The sequence below is a fragment of the Miscanthus floridulus genome, chromosome 6, assembly GCF_019320115.1.
Source record: "Miscanthus floridulus cultivar M001 chromosome 6, ASM1932011v1, whole genome shotgun sequence".
NCBI classification, from domain to species: domain Eukaryota; kingdom Viridiplantae; phylum Streptophyta; class Magnoliopsida; order Poales; family Poaceae; genus Miscanthus; species Miscanthus floridulus.
Window position 1 is genome coordinate 3,595,479 of NC_089585.1, and position 23,340 is coordinate 3,618,818.

The window sequence follows — 23,340 nt, forward strand, 5'->3', positions numbered from 1 at the left end:
GGTCGAAAAAATAACTAAAAGCAATTAAGACAATACGTTGTAGCAAGAGAAGCGTCCTATTCGCTTGGCTTATATGTCATACTTTGTCAGCCAACGAACAATATTTTTCTCTCACAACAAATTAGCCAATATTACTTTCAGTCATGGCTTATCAGCCAAAGCGAACAGAGCAAATGAGTCTATATGTCATTCTCCTTATATATATCAACGTTTCGACGGCTATGATCAACTCTGGTACGTTGGATCTTATTCAAGTCAGTGGCTATATCCGCTGTAGTTGCAGCTACCACTACATAAGTCATAGAGTAAATCACAGCTGCAGCCATGGCAACCGATCAGGTCCAATATATCCATGGACCTAGATGTGTTATCTAGGACGTGTACGCCCTCAAAACCAGTGGAACGCCATGGTTTTCGTCGCACAAGCACGAGTGCACGACCAAGAAATAAAACGCTTGAAACCCAATGAAAAAAAAACGCGGGGCTGCTGGTGACGCAAGCAGGAATGGAAGAAAGCCACTCTACCGCGCCCAAACCGGAGAAAACCCGGTCATAGCTGATAGCTCTATCTCTGGTCCTGTTTGGATTCTCTAACTTGGTTAGAGTTAGAGTTAGTTTCTAACTCTAACTCTAGCCCTCAACTAACTCTAACCCATGTGGTGTTTGGATGTCAAGGTTAGATTGACAATAATTGCACTTTTCAATCATTTGGCTCATTTAAAGTACCTTTTCAGCAGGATTTGGTGTGGCTATCTCTTGTGTGACCTTCTCTCACTCACAAATGACACAAACAAATCATCCTTACAAATGTCGCATCCAAAACACGTTGAATTTAAGAAAAATATACTGGTCGGATTACAACAAATGAATTTATCAAATGGTCTATCAAATGGAACTATCTCCATAAAACAAAGCATGAGCTAGCTCATCACGGAAGGCATTCATGTTGACATCTTCAACAAGAGGTTCATCTTCTGGCCATGCGGATGCAGAAGAACTAGGCATTGGGTTATAATTTTCATCCGCATCACAGGCAGCAAATTCCCTATCAGCAATTCTGCTCTCTCGAATGAAATTATGCAGAGCCATACAAGCAACAATAATTCTAGCTTGCTTTTTCTCAGGAAAACTTGGCATCTTCAACAAAATCCAAAATTTCATCTTCAACACTCCAAAAGATCGCTCAATGACATTCCTAACTTTGGCATGTGCATGGTTGAAGGTTTCTTTCATACCTTGTGGCGGCGGTCCATTGTGCCATTGCTCCACATGGTACCTTGTACATCTGAACGGTGAAAGGTACCCAGCCCAGTTTGGGTACCCCGCATCAACCACATAGTACTTCCCTACATATTATGAAAGGCAGGCACACAATTAGAAAGGCAGGCACACAATTAGACTCAGATGAACAAGTTCTATTGGATAAAAAATGTTGCAAGTTAGTTGAAGTAGCAAACCTGGTGGTGGACGTGGAAATTTGTGTTGATAAGTACTCACAGCATCTTTGAAAACTCTCATGTCATGTGTCGAACCGGGCCATCCCAACAACACAAAGGTAAATCTCATATCGAAATCACAAACAACAAGAACATTCTGGCTGGTTTCATTGTGCCTATTCAAATATGGAATCCTCTTACTCTTATGCACCACAACCTTCACATGTGTCCCATCGATAGCTCCTATGCAGTCGTTGAAGTGTGGCCAAAATATAGGATTTTCTAAGTTTGGGTGCACCTCCGAAAAAGTTGGGTCCTTGGGTACAATTATGTTTTCTGCTAACTTAAGTAGACATCTCAAAACTCTGTTAAATGTCCTGCTTACTGTCTCCAAAGACCTCCTAAAACGGTTGTTAGCTTGTCTAACTGACTGGGGTGAACCAACAATCCATAAAAACATAGCAAGAGCTTCTATAGATGACATTTTTAAAGTGGACTTGAAGCCATATGACTGGATCAAAGTGTTATGTAGCCTGTAAAATAATGATCTCTCCACCCTAAACATGTTATAGCACTGGGTATCTCGAGCAAGTGTCTCCATGACCCAATCCAAACCAGAATCTCCGTTGACCCTCCTAGGTAGTTTGACAAAGTAATTATCAGAGTACATACCGAAGATAGGAACCAATTGCACGATCAAATTCTCGCTCTGCCTCAAATTGTTACGGCACATGGATATTATTTCATCCTCACTTGAGCTACCTCCATCATCTTCTTCCTGATCCAACACAAATAACAAAAAAATACGTTCAACCCATAGATAAAAAGAAATACGTTCAGCCCACAGATAAAAAGAACTACTTTCGGCCCATAGATAAAAGAAATAGGTTCAACACATCACACACAGATTATAGGTTCAACACATCACACACAGATAGTAATTCAACAGCTTAACAGACACATCACTACTCCATATTGTTGTCCCTGCACCATTTCTTGAAGTACCCCAACCTAAGGTCATGAGTTAATTTGCCATAGAAGAACTCCCTTTGGTACTTTGTTTCGAACATCTTGGACATAGCATAGACAGCTTCAACGGTTCGCTCAACGCCACACTCAAATGCCAGCTCTTGACACCTCTCGATAGAACATGCAGCCTTTTCAATTGCACGTTTCTGCATTTCCTTAGTGTTGATTGCGACGGACTCCTTGTAGGTACTGGCTATGTCCGTCACAGCCTTCACCATTGGGCTCTTGCTTTTCTTCACTGGACTTGACAAAGTGCTTGAAGTGCTTAATGACCTCTTGCCCTTCTGGCTCCTCTGGGTGCTTGTACTTCTAGGTGTTGTTTGAAAGTCTTCCTCTTCCTCTGACTCTTCATCTTGCCCCTGATTCTCACCATAATCATCTCCAGGCACAAAGGCACTGCTTCCATCCACAGTGCACCCTCTAAAAAGTTGGTCAAGCAAATCCTCATTTGCTGGAGGACCCACTGCAGCTTCTTTAGGTATGGTTTCTTCTACAGTGACAAATAAAATTGATGAGTCACAAAACAAATGCCAAGATTGTTGACATGTTGCAAAATAAATTGAGTGCTAATACCTCTGTATTTGTTATCCAGAAATCAGAGTCGGCATCAATGGATCCATCTGGTTTCCTCCCCAATCCCATGTGTGTTTGCATGTAACACCAGAAAGAGTAGGTGCTTTTCAGTATGAGTATTTGGTTCTTCACCTGTAAACGGTTATAAAGCAAACGCCTTCTAGCCAGTAAGCCGTCGATAACGGCTTCGTAACCTTCACCACTCATTTGTGAACCATTATATGTTCCTGCTGCACGTTGCTCCAGGCACAATTCTAACAAGCAAGCACTATTAACATCATTCCATTGGGCTCGATTGGTTTGGCTCACCAATAAACCTCCGGAACTCGCTAACTCCTCCGCATCATCCTCCATTTCTTCATCAGCGTTGTCAAAGGGAGCGTCGGAGCCGGATGGTTGCCCACGAACGGTACTCCTCGGTGGCCGGGAACACGGTACGCGCTGGCCGCCGCTGCCACGGAGCGCTGTGTTGGTGCGCTGGTTACGGCGGATGGGTGCCGTAGCGGCCGAGTTTGCACGCTACCGGACACTGCCGTCTGCCCCCGAAGATGACCCGCCTGGGAAGACGCCACCGTTTCCTCTTCTGCGACCGGTAGCCGCCGAGGACGAGCCTCCAAAGTTCAGCTGGCGAGCAAAGGGTTGTGTCGAAGTCGCCCTTCCGTCTCCGGCTCCGGCTCCGGCACGCGGTGGGCGATAGGGAGGGAGCCCGGAGCCCCTGTCGCAGCCTAGGAGGATCTCGTCGTCGTCGCCCTGGAGGATTGATCCGTAGAGACCCAATCCCGGGAACCCCTCCCCGGCCGGCGCTTCAGAGTTGAGGTCGAAGCCGGCAGCGGGAGCGCAGGCGGGGCTGTTCGCCGACGTCTGTGAGCCCCAGTCGTCGAAGTCGTCTCCGTCCATCGCGGGTGAGGAGCTAGAGCTGGTGGTCGTTGGCGAGCTGGATGTGGGGAGGTGGAGCGCGAGCGAGATCTGGTCGGCTGGGCTCTGACGGCGGCGCAACTCCTGCTTGCTGGGGGGCGAGCGCCGAGGGCCAGTGTCGGGGGCGAGCGCCGGGGGCCAACGCCGGGGGCGAGCGCTGGGGCGAGGTGCGGTGGGTGGCAGCGCAGAGCGCTAGGGCCGGCGGCGGCGACGCTCCATCCGTCGTCGCGCGAGGCGCGAGGAAGGGGATAAATCGGGCGATGGGATCCGGTGCGGGCTAGACAAGTGAGAAAACTGCTTTCCAGTATGGACCCACCAGAAATAAACCCAATTAGCATCTCCTTGGGGAGCTAGTTTTTTTGGATGAGTTAGATGCTTTTAACCCTACTCTAACCCACCTGTTTGGATATTTCAGGGTTATTTGGACTTTAAATAACTTAAACTAACTCTAACCATGAATCCAAATAGGGCCTCTGTCTTCTTCGCATCTCTAGCTGGTGGCTTTTCATTTCAGATTTTTTCAATCTAGCCGCAAGCGCCCGAAAACGGAGCAGGGCAAACAAACGATGACGGCGCGTGACCCCCGCCCCCGCAACCGCAATAGTTGACCCCTGCCTGCCCGATCGCCCATTAGAGAGGACACGACCGACCGACCGTCCTCAGGCAGAAATCGCCGGCTCACCACACGCCTTCCTCTGACTCGGCGGTGACGCGGCCGGAACCCGCAGGCCACAGCGATGCACATCGCGCGTCGCTTTCGCCGAGACCTCCTGGCTTTTCCGGGAGTGATTAGGTGGCCGTGGCGAGCGTCAGCCGCCTAATAAAGCGGGGAGCTTTTCGTTGACAGCAACAGTTGGGGGCTTGGAGCTTTGTTACTAAACACATCGACATCCACGAGGAGGGGTAGCTTCATGTTTGGCGCCATTTCCGTGACTATTTAAGTATAGTGATAAGAAGATATAAAGATTTTCTAAATGGTTCCAGGTTTGCACCCAACCCACAGCACTGGCTTGCATCGCTCCGACGAGCAGTTCCATGCTTGAACCCAAATGTTGGATGATATTTAGTATTAATGAATTTGTCTAGAGAGCGAAACTAATTAACTAAATGGGGAGAATAATCAAGGCTGTGCTAAATCGACGTGGCCAGATTAGATTGGATTGAAAAATGGAGCAGCCTAGAGGAGCCCGGGAGACCGTGTCCCTCGACTGTCCACAGGCCACAGGGGGGGTCCTTTTGCGTTCAGTTTATATTCGCTAGTTTATTCGATGTTCCCTCTGTGCTCGGTAAACGACAGTATCTGACAATGTCCTGTTTCCAATGATAACTCAACTCAAATGCCCCCACGGATAATTTCCCTAGACCGACCCACGTGCCTGTCTTCTTTTTTTTGCCCTTCTCCCAGAGGAAGAGACTTTTTTTTTTGGGTCCGAGAGAGGTTTATTAATTATTCAGAAATCGTGTTAGTAAGTTTCAAAAAAAAAAATCGTGTCACTACATTCGTTTTCTAAGCAATAATTTGCATGAATACATGTTGGTGAAATATTAAAACGTCAAACCTCTTCAGCGTTCCATCCATGGGGCATTTCACCTTGTTTTTCCCTTGTGAGCTTCGTCTGCTATGTGAGCTCATGGGTAGTGCCGAGTGAAACGACCCCAATTTTCGCGAAGGGAAATCCACAGCGTCGTTGTGTAATAAGACCATTGTAGATCATATTACCCAAATTTCAGTCGAATATCACGTCCATACAACAATAATATCAGAATACAAATAGTGCGGAATTACATAATTTATTACATCACCACGTTGGCGGAATCAAAAAGTAGCATTCATTCAGAACAGCTTGAAGATAAGATTGCCAAACTCGAGCGTAGGCACGAACCCCTCATCCGTCAAACTCCTCGGAGCTATACTCCTCAGCAGAACCTGTGTACCAAAATTTATCAGTACGATTTGTACTGGCCACTCACAACCCTATGAGCATTGCTTGGACGCAAGTTGGATATAATCAAAGGAACCTATATGGCTGGGGTTTCCTATGCATTAGCATATCAAGTATATAATAGTAGTTGGTCAAGTTTTAACACCATTACCACTCTCATTCCACCCCATTCCCATTTCAGAGCCAGGTTTCGATCCTGGGATCGATATACCATCATTTCCACACCATCACCATACCATACCCATACCATCGCTCAGTCGACAGGCCAACTCCCTCTCGGCACTGTCTCAAGGCCCATAGCCCCTGGCTACGACCGACACTCTCTCACAGGGGAAGAAGAGAAGGACTCATCTCACTATCTAGTTTAAGCGAAACCCAGGAAAAGTCCATAGCCGACAAGTCAGCACATGTATCGATCGATCAACCATACGCTCTGCATAGGTTTTACATAACCACAAGATCCGTCTTCCTCGCTGACCGTCGTCAACTAGGCTGATTCCGACCGCTTGCTAGCCTAGGATAATGCCACTCTACCATTCAGCCCTGGTTCACCCCAAGTCAAGTCTGGGGTGGCTGAAACTGTGAGTCATGAGCCGGGTCCACAAGGTCTCCATGAAGTCTCGGAAGGGTGTGGGGGAAATCCTCCGCGCCCCGTACCTCCTTACACTGTCCGCTATTAACCTAGCAGTAGTGGCAATATCCTACCAAGTAGTTCGGCCGTCCCGCACCATATAGGGCGAGTGGTACGTAAGGCTTTCCGGTGAATCTGAGTACTAGTAAGTCCTTAGGGGTGACCAAGCCAGATATCTTCATCAGGGTTTCCATTTATCGTGCCACCACAGCACCTCCATCCTGGGCTCCTCCCATCATAGGTTCACACCCAGGACCACCTCATATACCATTTACCCACTACAGGTATCCATTCCAGGGGTGCCTAGGTAGCACCACACGGCATGACTTACCCTAGGCTCGTCGTATACTCCAACTTGGTCGACACAACCCTCACCCTCCACACACCTAAGTCACACACGCAGCACTCTCCCCGTAGTCCAGAATACACCACACATTAATGTAGTATAAGCGTAGTAGAAGTACAAGCAAATAAAATATAGCAGTAAGTGTGTGTCTAACCTAATAGCAGGGTATGTAGGAGTAAGGTTGCGTCAAGGTAAAGTCCATCAAGAAAGCATACTACCATGCAAGTCCTATCATCGTATGATTATAACAGTAAAGTAAAGTAATAGCAGTTCTACATTAGCCATGCGTAATAGGTGCTACGAGATTTGGGTGGGATGTGGCACCTTCAGTGTAGTCGTCTTTGTACTCCTCACGGTACTCACGATCCTCGTCCGTCCGGTTCTCCTCCGAGTCTACAAATGATCGCGTTATAGTCGCGTTAGCGATGTCTATAGAATAGCACAAAGAAGCAATGAAAATTCAAAAGAGCCAAATGCACTCAAACATGGGTTCATTGCGTAGAGCTTGATTTTAGATAAATTTTGGTCCTAGTTTAGTATTTTTTTGAGGTCATATGAATTAGTTATGAATTTCTGAAGTTTAAATCACTTCTGAAAATGGAAAAAGGCTGAATTAATCCTAGGCTGACACGTGTCACGCTGTGACTGGTCCACGTGGCATGATGACGTCAGCATGACGTCAGCATCTAACGTGTGGGTCCAGAGTGTCTGTGTCACTGACATGTGGGGCTAGGTCAATGGTCAACGTTGACCGGTCAACGATCAATACGGGTCGGGTTCAAACTAGGCCTAGACAGGGCTGGATTTGGGCCGGTCTGGGCCGGGTTGACCCGGACACGTGGCGCTGCCACATGGCGCCGTTGGGCTCTTACTGGGCTTCATTCACAGTGCTGGCTTACGGTGCGTGGTTCATGGTGGACGCAGGTTCACGGTTCATGGACCCAAAGCAGGGTCCATGGTGGATCGAGTCCATTGCCATTTCCCCTCGGCTCGGCTCATGTGCATCGGGTGCAGGGCTGCGCCGCTCAACTCGCCCCTTCTCCTCTGTTTCTTCCACGGCGCGCTCCCGTTGGCGACGTGCTCACCGGTGAGCTCCCGCAACGGCTCAAGCATCCAATTGAGGTGGGGAAAAGCCTCCCCGTGCCATGGCGTCTGCAACGGTGGGGTTAGGGCGATGGATGGTGCTTCTTAAGTCACTAGTCACGGCGAACGGTGGCTCGAGCACAACCGGCATGCGGGGATGGCGCGGGTGCAGCGGCATTGGTCGGTTCTGTGGCGCGCATGGGCATCACAATGCTCTAGCGGGCATGTTGGGCAGGTCAAGGGGTCCTCTAGGGCCTCCGGTGGCTTTGGCCATGGCGTCGTCGGTGTGGGGGCTATGGCCTCAGAGGGGCATCACGGTGGGGAGTGTAGGCTCCTACGGATCCATGTGGACACGGTGAGGGCGTCCAGAGCTCAAGGTAGGACTTTCGATTTCTAGGTGGCCGGTAGGGTCTTCCCGGTGGCCACGGCGTCATGGTGACGACGACGAGGCACGTGGGTCACTACAGGGCTCCAGCGGGGTGGTCACGGCATGTGCGTGAGTTACCCGTGGCTTCAGCGAACAGGACGGGCGAGTCAAGGAGGCGCCAGGCGCTCCCAGCAGTACTGGCCACAGTAGTCAGTGCTCTGGCCGGTGGTCTGGTGCTCGGACCGTTGGTCGGGTGCTCGGTCCAATGGTCTAGTGCTCGGACTGGTGGTCTTATGCTCGGACTGGTGGTCTGGTGCTCGGACCGGTGGTCTGGTGCTCAGAGGTGGTCTGGTGCTCCGGTGGTGGCTGCGCCATGGTGGCGGCGTCGTGATCATGACATGCGTGCTCGGCTACGGCATCCGTGGGACTTGGAGAGGTCTACAGCGTTCAAGGGCTCGAGGATGGTCGCGACGTGCGTGTGAGTGTGCTGTGCTTGTGTGCCTAGAGACCGGGGATGGCCTTGGCCTACGCGCTCACAATATGGAGCGCCATGGCTAAAGTAGCAAGGTCTGACGGCGAGCAGGGGAAGAATCGGGTGCTCACCGTGGCTGCTGTGGAAGAGAGGATGGCGGTGCAGTGACAAGTTACGGTCGTGTAGCTCCGGAAGCAGTGCCGTGCAGTGTCGTCTACTCCGGCTTGATCCACGGCGGTGCTCCGAACTCCGGCGTGCTCCTGGTCCTTCTCCCGGTAGTGGCTCTATTCTCCTCTCTCGAACTCCTCCTCGGCCTTCTACTCTCGGTGTGAAGTGGTTGGCCACCAAGTGGCGGCGGGGCGATGGGACGAGCGCTAGGGAAACCAGGATCGGGGGCTCTTATAGCCGAGCTCGGCCATGGAGCCCGACGTTCGACGGCTGGAGATTGAGGAGGATCGGAGGCGTGCATCTCATCCAATGGCCGTGTGTGGTTGCGTGGGCGCGGTGCCAAGGGGACAAGGCCATGCCCCAGGCGTGACCCCCTGGCCCGCCCCTGCCACCGCTGTCGGGCGCCGGTCGCGTAGGCGGTTGAGGCGTGGGTGAGGAAGATGACACTGTAGACGGGGTGGCTGACATGCGGGGTCCAGCGGGCAGTGGCTGCGAGCGAGGTAGACGGGTGCGCGGGCGTGGGTGTAACATCCCGGCCTAGGGCTTAACAGGATTAATAGGATACTCATACCAATAAGTTGCGATTTCTTTTCTGAAAGCCCATCTGCAAATAACTCCGAGGTTAAGCGTGCTTGTCCTGGAGCGATGGGTGACTGACCGGAAAGTCCTTCCCGGGTGCGCACGAGTGAGGACAAAGTGCGCAGAAAAGACCTGTATTGGTCTGTGAGGGCAGTCTATATCCTAGAGAAGCTGCCAGATGTAAGCGGGCCCGACCTTGGAGAGGCGGGACGTTACAGTGGGCGTCGCGCTGGGCCGGCTCGTGGGCCGCGCGCGCTGGGAAGACGAGGCGGCTTGCGAGGCCTACACCCCTTCTCTTCTTTTTCTATTTTGTTTTTCATTTCTTCTCTTTTGTTTGAATTCGAATTTGGTTCTAGAATTTGAATTCCAAATTGGTGCACCTAATTTATTGGAGTTTTAGGAAATTTTATTTAGCTATTTTGTATAACAAAAATAGGTGGAGTTTTGTTATACAAAGATAGAATTAGTTTTCTCTTTAAGCATTTATTCTTTGATTGAGTATTAATTACTTTATGGTGTATTTTTTTTTAAAGGTGTTGTTTAGACATTACATAAAACAAATGAAAATCCAAATCACTTATTTGAGTTGACAATGCATGCTATGTTTCATTTGTCAGTACTTAAATAAACATGATAACAAATGACATGCCATGCTCATGAAATTGTCTAATTGGGTTGCTTCTAATGTAACACTTAGGGTTGGCTTCTACAATGTCACTCATCATCACATGGGGTTTTAAGAAAAAATTTTGTAGCTATGGTTTTTGGGTTGTTACACCAAGCCGCCAATGCAACCTATCTATCTTTTATACTGTAACTGTTACTCCCTTAGTTTCAGATTACAAATTATTTTAGCTTTATTGTGATTTAAAACTTATCCGGTTTAGACCAAGTTTATAGGGAAAAAAAGGACACAAACATACCTATAACATCAGGCTAAGTTCTGAAATATATCCAGGCGTTGCATTCTGATATTGAAGTAGTGAATATTTTTAAAAATAAATGTGTTTAGATAACGAGACAAGCAAGCTATTAGGGGTATTTGGTTGCCCCTCTTAAATTTTAGTCGCTGTCTCATCAAATGTTTAGACACATGCATGGAGTATTAAATATAGACTAATTACGAAACTAATTACATAGTTTATGATTAATTTACGAGACGAATCTTTTAAGCCTAATTAGTCCATGATTTGACAACGTTTTGCTACAGTAACATGTGCTAATGACGGATTAATTAGGCTTCAAAAATTCGTCTCGTGGAGTACTGATGGATTATGTAATTTATTTTTTATTAGTATCCGAGCACCTCATACAACATCCTCCCGACACACCTCCTAAATTTTAGTAGCTAGATCTAAACACCCCCTTATCCTAGAACACAACTAAAACGATTAACGTTTTGGAGCTATTTGAATCTCCACATGGGGTGTTTGAGACGGCTCTGCTACACGTTTTTTAACTAAACGGTTTCAGCTCCACGTATACTGTTCGAGAAAAAAGAGTGGAGTGTTTGAGGAAAAAGGATGGAGTTGTGATAGCACCTAAAGAGGTGCTCTACAACTCCAGTTTTTTTGTGAAGCTGCTCTACGGTGGGTTTGTGAAGCAGAGTTTATGGAGTGGTCCCACACACCACCTATACAGTACCTCAGATTCAGAACTCAGAGCACACCTACAGCTGCAGCCTGCGGTTGGGGAAGGGAAGTCCGAACTTTGGAGTTGACATGTGGGCGTCAATCGGTAGGATTGCTCTTAGGCTATCTTCAACAACACCACCTAAAATACAAGACCCATTTGTATTTTGGGTAGCGCTATAGGCAAAAGGTTTAATACATATTCGACATCTTCTCCAACAACAAGATCCAAAAGAGAATCCTTTCTGCAAATGAGTTTTCAGGAGAGAGGATATCCATATTTGAGTTGTGTCTCTCAGGCAACCTAAAATAGGTCTCCCGTATAGGTACTCTGTTGGATGCTGATTTTGGATCTCTCATTACCCATTTTAGGTTTGGGTCTCCTTATTAGAGACAGTCTTATATATCAAAAAAAAAAAGGGGGGGAAGAAAAAAAACGTGGCACGATTGCAATGGCTGGCTCGAGAAAAGGAGAGGAGGATTATACCAGCACAGCACACGGCCTGGTTCGACCGTGCTGTAGCACTGATGGCATTGCATTTCTGCTTTGTTTGCAATGATTCCCACCACTTAGGGATGATGGTAGCACGATGGCTCTGTTCTTTTGTCTTATAATTTATAATATTTAGCTTATTTTTTTAGTTAGAGTAGTATTTTTCTCTTACAACGAGTTAGTCGGAAGAGAGTTTCGGCTCGTTTTCTCAGACAAGCCTCGCTCTTTCCGTGGACAAGGAAGTACTAGCGGGAGCACTGCTCCGGCACCGGTGCGTAGTAGGGGCCTGTTTAGATCCCCTCCAAAACGTCAAATTTTTTAAGATTTTTCATCACATCGAATCTTTAGACGCATGCATGAAGCATTAAATGTAAATAAAAAATAAAACTAATTACACAGTTTAGACGAAATCCACGAGACGAATCTTTTAAGCCTAATTAGACTATGATTGGACACTAATTACTAAATAACAACGAAAATACTACAGTGTCGTTTTGCAAAATTTTTTGCCATCTAAACTGGGCCTAGGTGAGGACATCACGGAACTGACCACTGACCTCGTGGCCACAAGAATTTAGTTCAGGGCCCGTGTTTTTTTTTCTTTTTTTCTTTACAAACATGGGACCGATTTGGGGAGTTGTTTGGTCAGGTCGTGAACGTGGACGCAGCTCAGGAAAAGGAAAAGGCCTGACCGACGGGCGGGCGGGCTGCGGGCATGACAGGAACATTCTCACATTCCCCCTCGCGTGGGAGGCAAAACGAAGCCATGGCAATCGGAAGAAAGATGTTTGCATTGCGACTGGCGACTTGGCGAGGGCAAAAACGTGAGTAGTAGTGGACTAGTAGTACACCAGTACTCCCTCCATCGCACAAAATATTTAAACCTTATTTTTCAAGACAAGTTTAATAGAAGTGTGAAATTATGCATGTGACCCTCTACATCCTTCTTCTCATGTGCTAAAACTCATGACGATGGAGTTGGTTTTTTAATAGAAGTGTCAAAAGATATATATTTTGCATACATCTGTGCAACAAGAATGTTCTATCAAAGTACGATATGGGATGAGTTGGTTTTTTAAAGGTGCGATATTTTTTATTGGTGGAATTCATCTAAAAAGATAACGAATTTAGGATTACGTGAATTTTAGGATAAGATTTAAACTGCCGGATTGCATGTACCGTGGGACGAAGGCTACGTAGTAGACTAGTAGGAGCGGTAGCGGGGGCCAAAGCGGAGGATGTGCACGTGAAGAAAATGAGGCTAAAAAGATCGTGAATGGTAGTAGTAGTAGTACTGTGTTATTATTCCCCAGACGAAGACTACCGGCAGCGGTCACTGTTCGTCGCATCAGAACCACCGTAGTAGGAGGACCAAAACTTTTGCTGCTACAGGAACCCGGCGATAGGAGGGAGAAGATGAAGAGGAAGCACACTACTGTATGCACGTGATGGAGTCGGTAAAACAGAAAGAGGAGGAAACCTGACCCGATCACCCACTACGCAGTGCCCGGAATGTCGCCGTTGTAAGGCTGTAGACCCGTAAAAGGATCTGCACGACAATATTTATAGCCTCCAACAGGAGAACATCTATTTTAGGTGTTAGAAGAGGCATAATCTAAATCTAAGTATTACCTCTTCTGAAGATCCATTTATAGAAATGGTTGTCTTTTAGATTTTGTTGTTGGAGAAGACAAGAATAGATTTGAACCCTTTACCTATAATGTTATCTAAAGAACGAATAGATTTTGTATTTTGGGTCGCGGTGGTCAGAGACAATTTAGACCGAGAGGGCGGGTACCACGAATACACTCTTAGATGGTGTTTGGTTGCCCCTCCTAAATTTTAGTCGTTGTCCCATTAAATGTTTGAACACATACATGAAGTATTAAATATAGACTAATTACATAGTTTGCGACTAATTTGCGAGACGAATCTTTTAAGCCTAATTAGTTCATGATTTGACAATGTGGTGCTACAGTAAACATGTGCTAATGACGGATTAATTAGGCTTAAAAAATTCGTCTCATGGAGTACTAACGGATTATGTAATTTGTTTTTTTATTAGTATCCGAATACCTCATGCAACATTCTCCCGACACACCTCCTAAATTTTAGTCATCGAATCCAAACACCACCTTAAACACGAGCGTCAGTACTGCTGCCATGTTGGGTAGCGTAGGATATGCACGGTCCACTACTCCACTGGGTATGGTCTGGGAGTAGACTGATTTTTATTTTTACAGCGTTGTAAGGGCATGTACAGACCATAGATAGGGGTGTCTGCAAGTTCTTGAATCTAACACACAGACAGCTAAACAGACATATGGTACAATGGGCTATCTATTTGACTATATGCGAGTTGTTTAATGCTTCCATGTATCTATGATCAAATATAAGTATGCGCCCTGTTCGCTTGAGCTACTTTTCAGCCATGGACCAGTGTTTTCTCTCACAACATTTTAGCATTAACCAAATTTCAGCATAAGCAAACAGTTACCATTCCTATATACCATTTTGTGGCTAGCTAATCACATAGAGCAATATTTAACTCACGCTAGAAAAAAAAACGCTCATACTAGTTCATCAATTGCTCATTGCACGTTATTCAGGAATATTTACAGGCAGCATCCTGATGACCGCATTGTGCACTAACTGAAGTCAGAACTTTAGAAAAAAAACATACTTTTCCTGAACCTGGACCCATGATTTTCAGAACTTAAACAGAATAAGCTCCATGCAAGCTGCCGCAATCAATTAGCTCAACCTGATGAAATAAACAAGGCAGCTATATATTCATCAAGGCAATTAGCTCAACCTGATGAAATAAACAAGGCAGCTATATATTCATCAAGGCAATTAGCTCAACCTGATCAAATAAACAAGGCACATCAAGGCAGCTATAGAACCTGAAAGACAACAGGGCTCATAGACAAAAAGCATGCTGCTAATATCGATATATGAATTACATGCTGCCGTCACCGAATTAAGACTGCAGTTGCTAGACTATTCTCTGTAGAAGAACAGCGAGAGCAGAGCAAACAAGCAGCACAAAAGCAGAGTTTCAGAGAACTTCAGGTACAAAAATAAAAGTTTAGTTGCATACTCTTTTGAACCCAACAAATGAACTGCAAGACTTCACAACAATAGCTCGATAGACTCCCAACCCAATGCCACAGCTAAGGGTGTGTTTAGTTCGCGAAATAAAAAATTTTGGGTGTCACATCGACGTATCGGAAGAATGTCGAGAGGGGTTTTTTTGTATATTAATAAAAAAAACAAATTACAGAACCCATCAGGAAACTGCGAGACGAATCAAATGGTATTAATCGGTCATTAGCACATGTGGGGTTACTGTAGTACTTAAGGCTTTTCATGGACTAATTAGGCTTAAAAGATTCGTCTCGCGATTTTGCCGAGAACTGTGCAATTAGTTTTTTTCGTCTACATTTAGTACTCCATGCATATGCCGCAAGATTCAATGTGACACTTTGGGGTGAATTTTTTTGGAAACTAAACATGGCCTGACTCAACTGTAGATCTGAAGGAGAACGGTCTAGCGGTTGACACTCTGAAATTTCAGATCCACAGAACATGTGTCGCACACCTCCAAAACTCGCGGCAGCCGGGAGAGCTCGCCCGAGCAACACGCGGCGGGCGGGGCGGACCTCGCCGGTGCACCTCTCTTGGTGGGGCGGAGCCGATGCTACGCCGCTGTTGGGGAAGAGGGCCGCCCGCTGTGGACCTTGCCCTTCCGGCTCGCCGTCGCTGTGGATTTGGCGCGCAAAATCATCTCCCGCGCGCCCTCAACTTCCTTCGCGCGCTCGTCGACTCCTCCGTACAACGCGACTCTAGAGAGACGAGGCCTTCTTGGACCACGAGCCACGCTCTTCGTCTCGCGAAACGACGGGGTGAGCTCGTCTCCTCGTTCACAGGGTTCTTTTTATAAAATAAGCAACACGCAGACGGGGTTTACAAACGTACTGTACATGCCCTAATAACTGCCTGCCTGCTTGAGGCCCGGTCTTGCGGTCCACACGTACAAGAGCAGCGGTCAATGCTGTAAAAGACGTTGATCCTCCTCCTGTTGGGTGGCTAAACCTTGGTTGCCTATAAATAGCTCGTAGCCAGGTCAACTTAAGAGGCCTTAGCCAGGCTTTGGAAAAACGAGATGGCTTTCCATTTTTCCGTGGCCAGGCTTGGCTAAGTCTATGTTTAGTTCGTGAAATAAAAATTTTTGGATGTCATATCGGATGTTTTGGAATATTGGAAGGGGTTTTTAGATACTAATAAAAAAACTAATTACATAGATCGCCTAGAAACCGCGACACAAATTTATTAAGCCTAATTAATCCATCATTAGCGCTGTTAGTTACTGTAGCACTTATGGCTAATTATGCATTAATTAGTCTTAAAACATTCGTCTCGCAATTTCCAACTAAACTGTGCAATTAGTTTTTTTTATCTATATTTAATACTTCATATATGTACCGCAAAATTTAATATGATAATTTAGGGTGAAAATTTTTGGAACTAAACCAGGCCTGAGCCCCCGCGTTCTAGTCTCGTCACCGCCCACGCTCGGTCCTTCGCGCTCCTCCGCTGAACGTCGCGCTCCTCCGCGCGCGGCTCACCTAGGTTCTGGTAGGCGGCGGCGCGGCCTCCCCAGTCGCAGCCCTGACGCGCAGGCGCAGGCGCGTGCACCCGCCATCGCCCCGACGCGCCCCGGCGTGGCCACCGCGAGCGCGGGGCGGAGCTGCGGCGAGTAGGCGAAGAACAGGGGAAGACATGATGGACGCCGCGTGCTCCACCAGCCGTCGGGGGGCCGGATCTTGGCGCGCCTCAGGGCCGCCTTCCACGCCGCGAGGAAGACCGCCACGCCGTGAGGAAGACGACGCCGGCCTTGGTCTTGCCCTTGCCGCCGCCGCGCGCCTGGTTCTAGGAAAACAGGGGTTGGGTGCTGCGTGCCCGCGGCGGGCGTGGCGGACATGCAGTTGGCCGTGGCTTGCGTCGTTGTTCTTGCTCGAACTGCGGGCCGTGGCTTGCGTCAAACTGCTGGCCATGGCTTGCTCTGGTAGCATTAGGTGTGTTTGGCCATTACCAGACATCGCCGTGGCCATTACCAGACATCTGTTGGCGGACAGGCAGTTGTTCTTGGTCGAACTGCTGGCCGTGGCTTGCGTCGTCAGGCACGACGGGAGCGTCCCGTGAGGAGGTTCGAGCCCCGCAGACATGTTGGCAGAGAGCAGGCCGGTGACGACGCGAGCCCCGCCGCCCGGAATCGGCTGCGCCGGCTATCTTCCATGCTCTGATTCGCAAAGAGGTGACACAAACCATGTGTTCGACGAATTGGCTCAAAGGCGGTGAAGTTACCTGCCTAGAGTAGGGGTGCCGAGGCAAACCAGTATACCGTGTGTGCGAGGTTGCTGTATCTAAATAGATACTACAGGATGTACTTAGATGAGAGAAAAAAAAAAAGAAACTAGACGTTAGACCAATGCAGTGCTACTAATACGACCATGGTAAATAGTAATCCTAGCAGCAGATTAATAAAAGATTGGTTAGCAACAGCGCAACGTACTACTAGTCCCCTGCAAATGCTCTCCTGCTGCAGGTTGCAAATGCCAAATGGCACAGGCGCAGCGTGCAGGAAGGAGAAATGAGGCAGAAACAAGTGGGCCCTCCGCCAGCGTATTATACTACTCCGTATACAGTATTGCCCGTATGCGGATCAAGAGCGCTACCGACACTGCACTACCGGATGCTACGTCCGCAAAAGCAACTTACACTACAGTAGCGCGTTAATTACGAGTACGACGCACGGCTGCCCTGCCAACTAACCGACACCCGGCGGGCCCCGCTGATGCTCTCTTGTTAGTAATATTATAATATGTAATAGTTACGGCTGTTCGATCCTTTACGCAAGCAATAAGAGACGTAAAAATTAATAGAATATTCTGTCTTCTGTTTTTATAGAAAGATTACAGAAAGTAAAATGACACTATAGAGAAAGTATTCGTGGAACCAATCTTCTCTTATTTTTCACTTTTATAATAGTGAATACATAGGTTCCTTATATAAATAGAAGATAACCCTTTAACTTCTTCAGTTATAACTCTTGAGCTCTTGAACTTCAAGAGTTAATTTAGCATAAGCCCACTAGCATAATTAGTTTCATAACACTCCCCCTTAGGCTAATACCACGACAAACTCATGCCTCGTCAAAAACTCTATCAAAAACCCCAGTGGAAAAAAGAACAGAGAAAAGAGTACATTCTTGCCGCACAGATGTATGCAACATATATATCTTTTGATCTTCGAGACCATGGGTTTCAACATCTTTCGAATGTTAAGAATATGAACTAATAATTAGGGATTTACTCCCCCTGAGCTCTGCAAGTCACTCAAGAATTTCATGCCAATCTCTCGGACATATCTTTTGAATGTTGTGGCTAGAAGAGATTTTGTAAACAAATCTACGAGATTGTCACATGATCTGACTTACAATATATTGTAACACCCTCGGTGTTACACCCTAAATTATTTACTAAAATATGTCATAAGCATCATGTTTATATGTCAATGCATGTGTAGATAAATTTCTTGTAACTTAAAATGATCAATAAAAATGTTAAAAGAAAGTTGATTTAATAGTTCATGTATATCAAGTAGGGTTTAAAACTAATTTTTATTGAAATAAAATGCTATAGAACATATATGTGGCGCTTAAATAAAGTTTGGAATTTGAACTTTGTAGATGACAATGAAATATTTGCTGTTGAAAAATGATATCACTAGCTAATATTTCTACTAGCCTAGAAATTACAAATTGAAATCAAGTTCAGCTCAAAAACTTAGAAAATTTTCAAGTTTGTTAACAGCTAGACATTGCTATGTTTAGCAAATTATTTTAAGAGATTGGGTTAAGGGATGGTATAGTGTTATAACTCGATTTGATAGTCTCATATGCCATCTTGAGTATGGTGCAGATGGTTAAGGTCCAGAAGCAACCGTTTAGTTTTTATAGGCGCTTTAAAATTCGTGCACGACACGGTTTCGGGCTGGTTGGCTGTGTGGGTGCGGTCACCATGCTCGGACGTTCGACGTCACCATGTTGGCTGTTCTGCGCGAACGCGTGCTGCCGCGCGTGGCTAGCCATGGCTGCTCTGGCCTAGGCTGTGGCCTGGCCACCGCTGGCTCCTAGCGTGCGAAGCCGCTGCTGCTGCTTGCGTAGCCGGGCGGTGCTGCCGCCAGCCCCGTCGCGCTACCGCACTACCCCCCGTGCCGCGCCGCACCGCTGCCGTCGCCTCGCCGTCATGTCCATGCCTTCCTCTGCATCTCTACACCTCTACTGCGCGCATGTGGTCGGGCTCGCCGTCGCCATGTCATTGATGGCAATGCGGCGTGCAGGCCACGTCGGTCGTGAACGCGCGCACCTATCTGCTAGTGGCTGCGCGTGGGCCTCCACGATCACGTCGACCGTGTCCCACCAAGGCAAGAACAAGCCAAGCCCACCTACCGCGCCCCGTCCCTCTATTTCTCTCTTTCTCCCTCTGCTGCCGCTGTCGAGCCATGCCATCAAATTACCCTTAGAACGATCACCTCCATTCAATTCATCGCATCCATAGCTTCACCATCATATCCTCCTGCTGCCTGACCCCACCCAGCCTTAAAGCACGCATGGCCAAGCTCCAATTTTGGAATTTCCCCGTCACCATGCCGATAAGGCCACGTCTGGCCGTGGATGTGGGGAAGCCTCCTATCGTCCCTCCCGAACTAATGCACCTACACCACTAGCTTCGCCTAGCCTCCCTCTCCACCTTGCGCACGACAGCAGAATCGCTACCGACTGTGCCACCATGGTGCGCTGCCGCACGGCTCGGTCGCACATGGCCAACCCTCCTTCGTCATCCCCCACCCCAACTGTCAACTTGGCTAGGTCCACGGTAGTCTACTGATGCTCCCTCGCTAGCCAGTTAGATTCTTAGGTGCTCTAGATTGCCAGGGTAGCCGCGTCGCCGTTGCGGAAGGTCACGCGTCGCTGTAGCTCGCTCTAGGGCGTCTCGCCGCCCTAGCTGCCGCTTAGCATAGCCACCAAGATCAGAGATGGTGATCGACTCGTGAGGTAGGCCTACGTAGGTCCCAGGTGGCCGGCGTAGGCGCTCAGTGCCACCGCTCACCGCACAGCCGTGCACTAAGTTGCCGAGGGTGTGTATGGGGGAATTCCAGGAAGGCCAAGGGGTTAAGTGAGAAGTTATGAGAGAGGAGAAAATAGTGTTAGTACTTAGTCGTAATTCAGGAGAAGTTTGAGGTCTCTTTTGCAAAGTCGTCGATGCGCGTAGGATTCCCCGGCATGGGCCGTCTTGGCGTGGGCCGCGCCTATGGGCCGCTGCCCACACGCGCGCTGTGTCATGTGGGCCACGTGGGAGGTTTTGTTTTTCTTTTCCTAAGGAATTAGAAATAGTTTTCTAATTTAATTTTTGAGCTGATCTTTGGTAAATCATATAAAATCATGTAAGTGTCCAATAATTATGAAATAAATTTTGTTAGGTTACTAAAATTGTGCTCTATCTGTTAGTGTATTTAGTTCATATATGTACATGTTGATACCAGGAGTTATTCAATCATTTGAGAGTGTTTAATATTATTAGGTTAAATATTGTAGGATTTTTTGTGGTAATCTGGTGATAGCTTTAGCCCTAAAAGTTTTATGGTAGCTTCATTGTATTATATGTGCTCACTATAATTTTTGTAGCTTTTGGATAGAGTAAGCATCAGGGTAGTTAAATGCTCTTAGTTTCAAATAAACATTAAATTATTAGTTGAAATAAAGATATATCCTTCATTTGTAAAGCTAGGTGTTGGTGTTTTGAGTTACCATCGATGAGTAAATTTCTCGTATTACGCGTCTGGCTCAGATGGTATGCTTAGAGGACACGAGGTTTATGCTAGTTCAGGTAGAAAGTCCCTACGTCCAGTTCATCGCTGTTGCTCATGTTACTAGCACTGAAAGTTTATAGTAGGTGTTACAAACGAGCGAGAGAGAGAAAGGATCCTAAGTCTATAGTGAAAGGAGTGAGTGGGTGCTGAGAGCTCGATCGTTGCTCAGCTGTGCGTTCGTGTTGTGCTCTTGTGCGGATCTATATCGAATCTTGGTGGGTGAATCAGTCCAGGATCCTCCTCAAGGGGCGCCCTGCTTTCTCTTTTATTGGCTAGGGGAAAGCACGGGTTATAGTGGGGGAAAAGGAGAAGAACGAGAGAGAGAAAGGCCTCTAGGATCACCAGATCCTTCTTCTCTTTCATGTGGGTCCCACCGACCCTATAGATGTCAACAGGGATGGCTCCACATTGCGGTCCTATCTGTCACTGATGCCATGCGCAGGCGTCATCCGCCGGTCATGGCGCTCCACTCCATCCTGGCAGACGTCGTGGTGAACTAATGCGCCTATTAGTGTTCGTACGAGGGTTAGACAGAACAACACCGGTATACCCGACACTATTCTAGATGTGATCCTTAGGTATGGGCCGTCGTGGCCGTGGGCTACATCGGGGCGTGCCGGTCTCTTCCTTGGTGTTAGAGTTTTGACCTAGACCCATACGCTTGGACCTGGAGTGGTTGGCGGCGGCATGGGTCCCCGTTGGGTGAGATGGAGCCCACACCCAAGGGCTCTAGCGAGGCGGAGCCCATGGTCTTGGGGTCGGGTGAGGTGGAGCACAAACCCAAGGGTCAGGCGAGGTAGAGCCCGTGGCCTTAGGGTTGGGCGAGGCAGAGATCATGGGCTTGGGGTCAGGTGAGGTGGAGATCGTGACCTCGGGGTCAGGCGAGGTGGAGATCTTAGCCTCGGGGTCGGGCGAGGTGGAGCCCACCCCTGGAGGTTGGGCGAGATAGAGCCCGCACACCTAGGGGTCGGTTGGAGCTGTAGGCGTGCTCTTGACTGCTCGGTTGAATCAATGTTGATGACCATTAGCTCCTCCTCATTGGGTACCCTAGTATTGGTCCCCGACAGTAGCCCTCGAGCCTATGAAAGAGTAGAATACTCCTTCGGATGCTTTTCTAAATAGGAGGACTCTGAGGGCCTTGGCCTTTTCTTGTCGCCCATGGTGTGTCCTAGGGACGACGATTCTCTTTCGTCATGATCAGGCCTCTCGAGGGTATAGCCGTGAGATTTGTGGGTTGGAAAAGGTCTTTCCTAATTTTGACCCCTATGGGTGTCTGTCGTTCTACGATCATACGTTCGGTCACCTTACGAGCCCAACTTTTCTTGAGCCCCCGCACGTAGCAGGGGTTCGGTCGAGGGTTGGCTCGTCTACATGTCGTCTTCCCTCAAGCTTTTTTTGATAAAAACAGAGGGGATGAGCTATGCTATGATTTTCCTCTATGGACGAGCCATGGTGCTCGGTGAGTTGTTAACGGGCTAGTCCAAGTGGGGCCTCAGCATCCTGTTCGTGAGGGTCTAGCTTGGGTCAGCTGGTGACCGACTCCATATTCTCAGCGGTCAATCCATATAGTTCTCAGGTCGGTTCAATCGGTCTCGAGGGCTCTCTGCCTTTATTTGAGGAAAAACCATGGATCAAACATGGGCCGAGACACCCGCGATGCTCGTGCACCCAAGTATTGGCTGCTAGCAGGCCCATTCCTTTCCACCCCTCACTCTAAAAGTGCTCGGAATGATTGTTGAACCCATTTGTGGGTCAACCTTCGAACTCTTGGACTTAGACGAGCCGTAGGAGCATTTTTAGCTCCGTATCCCTCTTACCTGTGACGAGTCATGGCCCGTTCAGGGAGGTGGAATGTTTGGTGCATTTTTCGAGGGTACATCCATAGGTTGCGTGCGCACGCCCTGCGATGAGACATGCTGATAGGTCGTGGCAGGCATAGAGATCTAGGCGAGCAGTTAGTTTCCTCACACACGTCACCCCTATAAAACCAAAGGGTTAGTCCTCTGGGTTTCATACTCATGCCTACCTCCTAGCATTCGCAGCCACGTCGCCATCGCCAATGCTTAGGTTTCCTGCCTCCACATCTCTACCGCTGTTGAGCTCGCATCCATCCGCTCCCACCTCCAATGGATCTATGGTGCCGTTCTGACATCACCTTCCAACGCATGGACGGCCTCATCCATCGTGGTCTTCTCTGTGCGTGGATCTCGACCGAGGAGTGGTTGCTGCCCGGGGATGAGGGTTCACTGTCACCGTCGATGGCTACGTGGTGTCATTCGCCCACTTCCACAAGCATGGGCTTGTGACCCCTACCCACAAATTCCTCTAGGGGCTACTGCACTTCTACAAGATTGAGCTACAACATCTCAATCCCAATGGGATCCAGCACATGGCGACGTTCGTCACACTGTGCGAAGGATTCCTGGGGATCAGCCCCCACTTTGACTTATGGAGGTATTTCTTCATTGTTAGCCTCTAGGGGAAGAGGGAGAAGGGCGACAGACTAGAGCTACACATGCCGATGCAGTGCATCGGCATCCAACTTTGGAACAATCAGGTCAGTGAGTACCCATCCATGCGGCTCTTGATGTCCAACAAGAGGTGGCACTCGCAGTGGTTCTACCTCAGGAATGATGCCGCCATGCCTCTACCATAGTTCACCGGGCGCCTAATCGAAGAGGCCCTGGAGCAGTGGAGGAAGTGGGGATTGCCGGAGAAGGACAAGAAGAAGATCCGA

General features: G+C 48.0%; 1 protein-coding gene and 1 pseudogene across 1 annotated transcript; both read right to left on the reverse strand.

Moving 5' to 3' along the window:
• Positions 1–885: 885 nt before the first annotated feature.
• On the reverse strand, positions 886–2,399 carry LOC136460119 (uncharacterized). The gene is made up of 4 exons (XM_066459945.1): positions 2,392–2,399; positions 1,498–2,293; positions 1,236–1,346; positions 886–1,137 (listed from the first exon to the last, which is right to left on the reverse strand). Exons 1-4 carry the CDS (start codon positions 2,397–2,399, stop codon positions 886–888), a joined length of 1,167 nt encoding a protein of 388 aa, XP_066316042.1.
• A 2-nt stretch (positions 2,400–2,401) lies between these two features.
• Positions 2,402–3,935, reverse strand: LOC136460120 (uncharacterized; annotated as a pseudogene).
• Between the last annotated feature and the right edge of the window lie 19,405 nt (positions 3,936–23,340).

Coding starts and splice junctions, on each gene's coding strand:
- LOC136460119 (XM_066459945.1), bottom strand. Junction 1,347..1,497: donor TGAGAGTTTTCAAAGATGCT/GTGAGTACTTAT, acceptor CATAATATGTAG/GGAAGTACTATGTGGTTGAT. Junction 1,138..1,235: donor CAATGGACCGCCGCCACAAG/GTATGAAAGAAA, acceptor ATTTTGTTGAAG/ATGCCAAGTTTTCCTGAGAA.